The 10,613-nt window shown below is 38.5% G+C and overlaps 1 protein-coding gene across 3 annotated transcripts; it reads right to left on the minus strand.

Annotated features, from left to right (window-relative positions):
- Positions 1-1,259: 1,259 nt before the first annotated feature.
- On the minus strand, positions 1,260-6,578 carry LOC104896657 (uncharacterized). 3 transcript variants are annotated; one of them, XR_007274928.2, is made up of 4 exons: positions 5,227-6,578; positions 3,672-4,842; positions 2,720-2,816; positions 1,260-1,507 (listed from the first exon to the last, which is right to left on the minus strand). XR_007274928.2 is itself a non-coding variant. In XM_048645755.2 (3 exons), the coding sequence occupies exons 1-2, from the start codon at positions 6,450-6,452 to the stop codon at positions 3,672-3,674; spliced, it is 2,397 nt and encodes a 798-aa protein (XP_048501712.1). In that variant the 5' UTR covers positions 6,453-6,577; the 3' UTR covers positions 1,260-1,507. The 3 variants fall into 3 exon arrangements, 2 of the variants coding, with proteins under 2 accessions (XP_048501712.1, XP_048501711.1); XM_048645755.2 differs by lacking the exon at positions 2,720-2,816 and having other exon boundaries at positions 5,227-6,577; XM_048645754.2 differs by lacking the exons at positions 1,260-1,507; positions 2,720-2,816 and having other exon boundaries at positions 3,377-4,842; positions 5,227-6,576.
- Between the last annotated feature and the right edge of the window lie 4,035 nt (positions 6,579-10,613).

Consider the following 10,613-nt stretch of genomic DNA (forward strand, 5'->3'; position numbering starts at 1 on the left):
TAATAATGATAATGATAATAATAATAATAATGATAATAATAATGATAATAATAATAATAATAATAATAACAATAATAATAATAATAATAACAATAATAACAATAATAATAATAATAATAATAATAATAATAATAATAATAATAAAATAATAATAATAATAATAATATAATAATAATAATAATAATAATAATAATAATAATAATAATATAATAATAATAATAATAATAATAATAATAATAATAAATAATAATAATAATAATAATAATAATAATAATAATAATAATAATAATAATAATAATAATAATAATAATAATAATGATGATGATGATTATGAAGATGATGGAGTTTTCACCAGATACTTCTGAGTTTTACGAAATTCATGAGGTACCCTTGCGGTTTCAAAAATTCATCAGGTACCACTTAATTTTGCATATAATGTACCAGAGACCCTCAAGAATTGATTGATGTTTATTCTGTTAACTTAAATGACCTGAAATCACTTGAACTCCAACCTAATTCGCCTATTAACCCACATTACGCCAAAAAGTCCTTTAGAGTGATATAAATGCTTTTTTTTTTCCCATGCGGTCAAGATAGTGTTACTGACGATCTAAATACCTATTAGAAAAACTTGTCTGCTTTTTAAAGACTTTATTGGGCATAATATGAAATATTAGGGGAATTAGGATAAGGGTCAACTAATTATGGATCATTTAAGTTAACATAATCAACACCAACAAGTTATTGACGATGTTTGATATATTATATGCAAATTTAGAGGGTACCCAATAAATTTTTGACATTATAGGGGTTCCTAATGAATTTCATAAAAACTTATAAATATCTAGTGAAAAATCCGTAATAATAATAATACTCCAATAGGTATTCCTACTTTTTTTATGTAAAGGTGCATATGAAAACTTTATTTTCGATCTAAGAATATTCTCTTACTTTATCAAAAAGAAAAGGGCTACAATGATATGCATAAAATGATCGAAAATTATTAAAAGAGACGGTCTAATTTTAATACAAAATTAGACCTAGTCACTAAATGGATAAAACTAGTCATCGAAATAAATTAACCTATTCAATATTGGGCTAATTCTCTTTTTAATATATTAAGCGTATCATTGCTTAATTTTAATTTATAAGTAAGCGGTCTCTTACAAGACAAACTATAAAATGATATTTATGTCCTCCCTTGTTTTAAAGATCTTGTTATAGACTATAATAACATAAATAAAGGTAAGAAAGAGAGATAATGTGCAAATGGGTCAATTTTATTAATTTAAATAGGAAGGGAAATGTAATTTTTGGATAGCGTAAAATTATTAGAGTCCAATAAATAGGCTAAAATAGTGTAGAAAGAGAAAAACACTACTAAATAATGAATTGAAAATAGGCCACAAACATCTTATGGAATACACTCAAAACATAAATTACGAAGATCCTTGGAAATCGAGGGAGTATCCATCAAGATGTCCTGGGCACATGAGAAGCTCCTTGGCTTTCCAATTCCAGAGTAGGAAGAGCAATAAAAAGAAACTAAATTAGTAGAAGCTTAGAAAGGTTCAAAAAAGTTTAGAAAAATTTAGTTTATATATATTCGACAAAATAAGGTAAAGAGAATGCACCAATAATATGCTTGGATAAAAAAGAAAGAAAAGTTTAAGATCACCTTTAGGAAGGTTCCATGAACCGTTTAACCACATTAAAGCTCTGCAAATTTCATACCTATGCCTCTTTTCCTTGTTGTTACACTATTAACATATCCTACTTTGACCGATATATTTTAACTAATATACAAAAACAAATATTATTATGTAAAACATCATCATACTGGTCTCGATCATGTATTTTAATATCTCTGGATTGTAAGAAACAAAGCTCATGAGACTCATCGGAGGATTTTTCCTTATTCCCCTCAAATTATTTCTCTTCATCTTACCTTAAAAAAAATATATTTTAAAAATAAAAACTTCTCATAATTTTTACAAACAAATACGAAAGATAAAAACATATGCATTAGTAAACATAAAACTCGAAAATAAAACACTAATCAAAAGACTGAACAAGTATTTGGGTTTTGTTTCTCAAATGGCATTTTTATAAAAAAAAATTGTCAATTATATCTAGTTGTAATTTGTTTCAAAATAAATTTTTTTAAAAATCACGATTAGATATCTAATCTCTACGACTAGATATTTGAAAAGCTCGAGGGAGCATTGGCATTCTTTACGAAAATATCACATAATTGACAAATTTTGCCAATCTCGATGGTTTATGAATAGCCCTCACAACATGTTTGGTTAGTGGCACTAAATGGTGGTAATGATAATGTTTTTTAGTGTAAATTAGTGAACAAATCTCGATGTTAACATTCATGGTAATCAAACTTGGTGTCAAAACATGTGTTTTACTTCAAAATGTTTCTATTACCAGCCAATACCACCTTCCAAGTAGTAATGGATGGTAATGAACTTTTATGAAGAAAATAGATGTTTTGAGATAAATTAGCATTACCATGAATGTTGACATGAGAATAGCTTCACAAATTTGCACTAGAAATCATTACCATTACCACCAATTTAATACCACTAATCAAATGAGCCTATTTGGTTCCCAGATTCGCATTTTTTTTACGAAAATATCACTTGATTGACATATTTGCCATTCTCGGTGATGTATAAAATTCATTAGTCTACAATGCATTTCAAACCTGAGCACGATCGTAAAATTTAATCGACGTCTTCGAAGGTATGTTGTTGGATCAAGCAAATGGTGGTAGATGTGACCAAATTTCATATGATAAGAAACTAGACAGAGGAAAAAATTGGTTAGTATTGACGACTCCAACCCATATAGTCAAATAGCTCAACACATCACGACACGTCTTACTAAATGGGTTGGATTAATATTAAAATTACAACATAAAGATGACACGCTTATACCCATTCAACACAATCACTACACAAATACGATATGACATGACGCATTTCTTAAATGAGTTGGTTTAGTGCTGAAGATTTCGAACCATTTAGCTCTACTTTGGATGTTTAGGGTGGAGTAAGACCTTGAGATTTCAAAAGCACAGGAGAAGAAAGGTTCAGAAGGCCCTAGTAAGCATCAAGGATGGTGTATGAGCACGATTCTGATAGACCTTGGGAAGCAATCAAAAACGAAACAGAATTTGACATATTGTGAATAATATTTAGAGAATGATTGGTTTGGATCATTAAACTTTGGAATCTAATAAACCAAATGTGACCATTTCTTATCTTTCTTTCATTCAGTTTCCTTTTGATTCCATGAGCTCAACCAAAAGTTCAATTAAGACTTGTAATGATTAGAACTAACAAACTTAATTCGCTAAATGTAAATAATAGATTGACTACATTATATTACACTTATTAACTCCATACATCAAACAAACACAATAGATAAAATTGAGCTTTTACAGTATGATCTCAGTTCACTTCTATATACTTGGAATTGAAATGGAGAGATATAAGATACAGGACACCCCAAATGCTTATTCCCTATATGAAATACACACGTCACACCAATGCTGAAGAATAACTAAAAACAGAAAATAAATATAGTAGATCTTTTAATGTATACCAAATTGCCAAAGGGTTGCTTCAAAATTGACTCTGTGATAGCAAACTAACCTACAGAGGCTGAGAGCTCCGGATTTGTTGTTTGACATTTTCATTTTGAAGCTGAGAAGATCCATCCGGCAACACCATGGCAGGACCTGACGTCACTCCTTGATATTGAGCAGCAAGAGCAGGTGGCAGGGGTTGAGTATAATATATTTGAGCATGAGCAGGATCAGTAAACTCATATGCATAACCACCAGCACCACTAGCTGAACTTGGAGCAATCGATTGTGATGGGTGATGAATCTGGGAGTAACCCATGAATTGTTGTTGCTGGTGAGGCTGAGGCTGAGGCTGTGCCTGGGACTGCGGTTGTGAGTGAGGGGGTTGTTGCTGACTTGGAGGAACTTGAACAAGCTGTGGACCTGCTGCAGTTGCTGTTCTGTAGACACTTGGAGCCATTTCAGGCTTTGGAGGGGGGACATTTCTAGGTGGGTTGTAGGCTGGAGGTGCGGTGATTATGGTAGGGTTTGGGGGGGTTTGGGGACGAGTAGAAGGATTGGGAGTTGGGGCATCACCCAGATTTGGTGGCGGCTGCTGCTGGACAGGTAAGCTGTAACCTTGAGCTTGCCCAGCTGACACATAATACACAGGGTATTGATGAGGGTGATGGTGTGACTGCTGAGAAGGATATACAGAATAGTATGCTTGCATAGGCATTGCACCAGCAGATGGATGATGCATGAAATGTGCACCAGCAGGAATATATTGCTGGGACTGTGGCTGTGTTTGTGCTTGCTGCTGCTGCTGGTGCTGCTGTTGGTGTTGCTGCTGCTGTTGGTGCTGCTGTTGGTGTTGCTGCTGCTGTTGGTGCTGCTGGTGCTGCTGCTGTTGTTGGTGCTGCTGGTGCTGCTGGTGCTGCTGCTGCTGTTGATGCTGCTGATGCTGCTGCTGCTGCTGTTGTTGGTGTTGCTGCTGTTGCTGGTGCTGCTGCTGCTGCTGCTGCTGGAACAACTGTTGTTGATGCTGTGACTGTTGCTGCTGGAGCATTTGCTGTTGCTGTTGTTCATATTGAGGAGGCAGTACATACCCAGTTTCTGAAACTTGTTGCATCTGAATGCGGGTGTTTGAATCAGCCATGTTTGTTTGAAGTCTATTGCTTCCAGACGATAATTGACCACTTAAATCTTGATACATGAGTGGCTTTTGGCGAGACATTACATTCGAGAAACTATTATCACTGTGAAATCCCACAAAATGCAAATTCTCAGAAAGCAGACAACACATTCATCAATCAAAATTATCGATGTCAATCTTATTGGTTAAATACAATACTAAAATAAATCCATCCTGCAAATCTTCACATAAACTTAAAAGGAAGTAGACCACAATTGATAACCTAATTCACAAATCAGTTATCAGATACCACTTTAAAAAATTGGCCTATCAAAGCCTGGACCCAAATCAAAAAAAATTAAAACTCAAATCCACATCTCAGACATGATAATACAGCAGCATAAAACAAAAATGAAATCCTAAAACCTTAGCATACACTTAATCAAGGGATATCATAACTTTCAGCAATACAAACACACCATAATCAGAAAGCAATTGATTAGAGTACCTAGAAACAGAATCAGGAGAAAGCAATTCAGCACCACTTAAATGCTTCTGGGAGGCTTGTGAAGTCATCATCATAGGATGTCCCATTTGCTGCTGCTGCTGCTTTCTACCCCCATGGTCTGATCTCTCATCATCCGAAAATACTCGATTTGCAAAGTCTCCACCACCACCACCACCACCGCCCACTATCGTTCCTCCCGCTGCAGAAACTCCAGACACCAAACCAGCAGGTACTACAAAACCCTGATCGTCCACTCCTTGTTTCTGAACACTAACACCCATCTGAGCAAACTGCTCCTCAATCCCACCCATCATCCTCTGCTCCAAAACCCTACCCCCTTCCTCCACATGAACCCTAATCGGTGGCAAATTCGCTAAAGAAGGCGACGACGACGTCGAACCAAACGACGAGGTAGTCTCAATAATCGGCGAATCCGGCACCGAATGGATATCCGGATTACTTTGACTCTGGACCCCCAATTTCCCCATCTTATTACTCTCAATCTCCTTAGAATTACAACTATTACTATTATTACTATTATTATTGTTATTATTATTATGATTGGACTCCGAATTCGCAAAACTATTCCCCAAATTCCCATTCTCCTCCAAACCCAACAAACAATTAACCCCACTAGGATCCGAAAAGCCTCTCTGAAGCGCAGCAGCTCCATTCAAAGCATTCAAAAACCAATCTTCGGACCTATTGGACCCATCCAAAATAGACCCGATCGAAGCCGCACCCTCAGGTTTAGACGGAAACAGAAACAACCGAATCCGCGATGATTTCCCGACGCTAGAGTTAGCGACCAAGCGATCATACTCATCAATCATATTATCAAGATCTTCCTCAGTAGAAACAGTAATAAGTGAGTCGAGATCTTCGTTGGGGAGCTGATACTTCAAGGTGAAAGCGCGGCCGTTGAGGACGGTCTTGGACAGGCGAGAGTGGAGGTCGGAAAGAGTGGACGTACGCTCCACGACGACCATGCGAGTGTCACCGCCGACGTAGCAGAGGGACTTGTCGTGAGGACGGGGGACTATGTGGCCACCGTAACTGCACATCAGGCGGAGTTTCGATGTGGTGGGTGGGAAAGGATCGTCGAAGTCAGTGGCGCGTGAACGAGGGGATGAATCCAGGGAGTCGGGGTACGTTGTGGGTGGTGGTGGTGCGGTCGTGGTGGTGGTGGGTGGTGGTGGAGTGGTGGGTGGAGGTGGTGGGTCCATGGAGGGTAGGATTTTAGAGAGAGAGGGAGAAAAAAGGGTGGGGAAATAGGTTGATTGATGGAGTTTTATAATGTTTACAATAGTTTTAATCTACTGTGGAAACAATTAACAATTATGGGGGAAAATGAATGGGTGAGTGTGTGTGTTTTTTTTTTAATAGTTTCAAGTATTTTATGATTGGGTGGGTGGGGCAGCGGGGAAAATATCCGGTATTAAACCCAGAAACAGGGGGAAGTGAATTGAGGATTGCGGTTACGATAACGTAGAGGGTGGGTGAGTGGGGAAGAAGAGAAGTAGGGGGAGCTTTTGAGGTTTTGACAGCTACGAACAAACTGGCTTGGTTGGCTGGCTGTTGCAGTGCTGCGTCAAGGGCTCGTGACACTTGAAACCTTTGCTTTTCGTTTTTTTTTTCTTGGGGTGGTACGATGTTTGATGTATTTGTTGAAAATATAAAATGTTCATTATTTCTTTTTGAAATGTCCTTTTCAAAAAAAAAAAAAAAAAAAGACTAATTAAAGTAATATTGATCAGATTAGCAATTACTCCATTCGTTTCTTTTTTACTTGTTACATTTTTTATATATGAATGTTTCTTTTTACTTGCTATATTTTCTTATTTTGGGGTACTTGGCCTACCATAAAGTATTACTATTATATAATGGTTGATGATATTGTTTCTAGAATTTCGAACCTAAAAATTATGGCAGAAGAAGGCATAATCGTGGCTCTAGATGACGTTACTGAGGACGATTTCATTGCGGAGATCAATCTTACCCTAGTAGGTAAAGTAATGACTGTAAGATCTTATAACTTTGCAGCCTTGAATCGCACCATGAATCAGATATGGTCTCTCTCGAAAGGCTCCCTTTTTAGGGCTATTGAGAATGGGTTGTTTGTAGTGCAGTTTGCTAATGCGAGGGATAAGGCGAAAGTATTATCGGGTAGACCTTGGACTTTTGATCAAAACCTTGTGATGTTGAACGATATTGATGGTACACAGCAACCATCGGGTATTGCGATGACGATGTTCCCGTTTTGGATTCGCTTGTATAACCTACCTTTGGGATGTCGATCGGAAAACACATTCGACTGGTGGTTGGTGGTGTGGGAGATGTGGTTGAAGTTGATTCGGACGGGGTAGTCTGGGATACTTCAGCGAGGTTTCGGGTCATTATTGATGTTTCGAAACCATTGCGGAGGATGCAAACAATATCCACGAGCAAAGGTTCGGCTTTGATCGAAATTAAGTACGAAATACTCCTTACTTTTTGCTACGATTGTGGGGTTATTGCGTACATTGAAAGGGATTGTTTGGCGAGCGATGAAGAGGAAAGATCGAATGAGAAACAATGGGGGTCCTGGCTTTGTGCCTCTCCGCGACGAGGTAGACAAAGGATTGAAGATGAAGCAATAAAATTCCTAAGATGTGCTCGTGTGCTGAGTTTTGCAAGCCCATGGAGGGAGTCAGGAAAGGAAACTATGAGCACTCCAACACCTTTTAATCGGGTGCACAATGGTGAGGGGACTGCTGGGTGTGTGATGATTGACAAGGATACTCAAGCGAAGGAGGTGGTTGTGGCCCCTCCTCTCACTTTTGATAACTCATCCTTAGTAAATAATGGTGGGTTGAAGGACGGGTGTTTGCAATATGATGGCAGTGCAAATTTGAAGGAGGTGGCAGTGGCCCCTCCAGTTTGCCTTCATAACTCATCGGTGGTTCCTATTGAGAAAGAACACAACATAGCATCGAGTGAATCAATCTTCGAGACCCCACCTCAAAGCAATGCCGAGGCCTATTCTCAAACTATACAAAAGAATGATGTAAGTCCCACTTTCTTACAATTTAGTGTTGGTCGTATTTCACCTAAAAAAGTTCGAAGATTTAAAACCCACGCACTAAAGAAAGTCCAAGAATCTATTATTCCTATCCATGTTGAGGACTGCTGCTTAAACATGGAATTAAAGATTAATACAAGATTGAAAAGAAAGCAAGCAGATGAGATGTGTATTGATGATAATGTGGACATAAATAAGGGACTAAAAAAGAATAAAGAAAACCATGACATTAAGGATGGCAGTGTTGGAACACTTGTCGAGGCGGCGGTTGGCGAGGTCCAACCCCGCCCGACATTATGAATCTAATGTGTTGGAACTGCAGGGATATGGACAACCCTTGGTGAGTTCGGAGGCTCTGAAAGTGGAGCTCATTATATGCCCCTGATTTAGTTTTTGTCTCAGAAACTATGATCAGTAAAGCTGCTGCTGAGATGGTGAAGGATCATATTGGCTACTCTAATGCACTAGGAGTGGCTAGTACTGGTCGTTCTGGGGGTCTTTGTTTGTTTTGGTAAGAAGGTTGGGTACAGTTTGACCTTGTATCATTATCTAGTCACCACATTTGCGGGGATGTTACCAAAGGAGGGATAACATGGCAATTCATTGGCATTTATGGGTGGGGAGATTTGAGTAACAAACATTGTACTTGGGAGTCACTGTCTTTGTGAAGAGGGTACAATTCCAGTTTTGTTAGGTGGTGATTTCAACGAGATTTTATCCTACGAAGAGAAGGAGGGGGTGTGGAGAGAGAGAGGAGAGAAATTGAAAATTTTCGTGAAGCTTTGAGAGATATTGGGTATGTTGGACAATGGTGGACTTAGGAACGCGACAAATCGATTGAATCTAGGATAAGGGAACGGCTTGATAGGTCATTGCCTCGACGAGTTGGGCTCTTTTATTTTTGGATGCTTCAGTCGAGCACTTGCTTCACTACAACTCGGATCACTCACCGATCTTGATTAAACTTCAATCTACTCTGAGCTCTTCCAGGCACCCCCAGAAATCTTTTAAGTTTGAAACTGCATGTCTTTTTGACGAGTCATGCGAGCAAGTTATCCGCGAAGCATGGAATGATCAAGGTAATGATTCGATAATATACCAGCTGGATCATGTAGGGTACAAGCTGAAAGCTTGGAGCAAAAGGAACTTTGATAACTTGGGGAAGCAGATTGAAGATGTGGAAAAACTCTTGAGGGTTGCGTAACAAAATGCAATATCAAGAGAAAGCTGTGAGGAGTGCGAGAAATACGAAGCTTTGCTCGATGACTTGAACCGCAAGCACGAGGCTTACTGGTATCTCCGGTCTAGAGTTCTGGAGGTTAAGGACGGAGATTGCAATAAAACCGCATCCATGGTCTTTATGATGAAAATGGTGTTTGGCAGTCGGAGGACGACAAATCAGAGGAGTTGATCGAGCACTACTACAAGCAGCTTTTTTCTACGGCGAATCCACATTTATCTCACGTGGATGAAGTTCTCTCTCATGTTGATCGATCCATCACTGCGGAATATAATGAAATCCTCCTCAAGCCTTACACAAAAGAAGAAATTCATGCTGCACTTCTTCAGATGCATTCTTGTAAGGCCCCGGGCCAGATGGTATGCATGCTATCTTTTACCAGCGTTTTTGGCATATTGTTGGGAAGGATGTGACTAGCTTTATTAGTAATATTTTACATGGTAGATTGTCTCCTAACCATGTCAATAAGAATAATATAGCCTTAATTCCCAAAGTTAAAAATCCGACATCCATGACTGAGTTTAGACCTATTAGTTTGTGTAATGGTTTGTACAAACTAGTTACTAAAACTCTAGTTATGCGTCTGAAAAATATTCTCCCCCATATTGTCACTGAAGATCAAAGTGCTTTTGTTCTGGGCCGTTTGATCACTGATAATGGTATTATTGCTCTTGAGTTGTTTCATACAATGAAGAAGAGAAGTAAGGGGAGAGGCATCGTGGCTCTAAAACTTGATATGAATAAGGCCTATGACAGGGTTGAGTGGGGCTTTCTCAGAAAGCTTCTTTTGACGATGGGTTTTGATGGAGATGGGTGAACTTGGTGATGGATTGTGTTTCTTCTGTTTCATACTCTTTTATTCTAAACGGAAGAGTATGTGGGGATGAGACTCCCAAGCGAGGGCTTCGACAAGGAGACCCTCTCTCTCCCTACCTGTTGATTTTAGTAGCTGATGCTTTCTCTCATATGCTTCAGAGAAAGGTTCACGAGAGGAAAATTCATGGAGCCAAGGCGAGTCGAAATGGCCCAGAAATATCCCACCTTCTTTTTGCATATGACAGTCTTCTCTTTGCGAGGGCTAATCAA

The sequence above is a fragment of the Beta vulgaris genome, chromosome 6 (genome assembly GCF_026745355.1).
Source record: "Beta vulgaris subsp. vulgaris cultivar EL10 chromosome 6, EL10.2, whole genome shotgun sequence".
NCBI lineage: Eukaryota > Viridiplantae > Streptophyta > Magnoliopsida > Caryophyllales > Amaranthaceae > Beta > Beta vulgaris.

Bases quoted from the DNA above. Each gene is read 5' to 3' on its own strand.
- LOC104896657 (XM_048645755.2), bottom strand. From the start codon at position 6,452: ATGGACCCACCACCTCCACCCACCACTCCACCACCACCCACCACCACC. The intron at 4,843-5,226 runs GTACTCTAATCA...GGGATTTCACAG, and splicing joins TCTCCTGATTCTGTTTCTAG to TGATAATAGTTTCTCGAATG.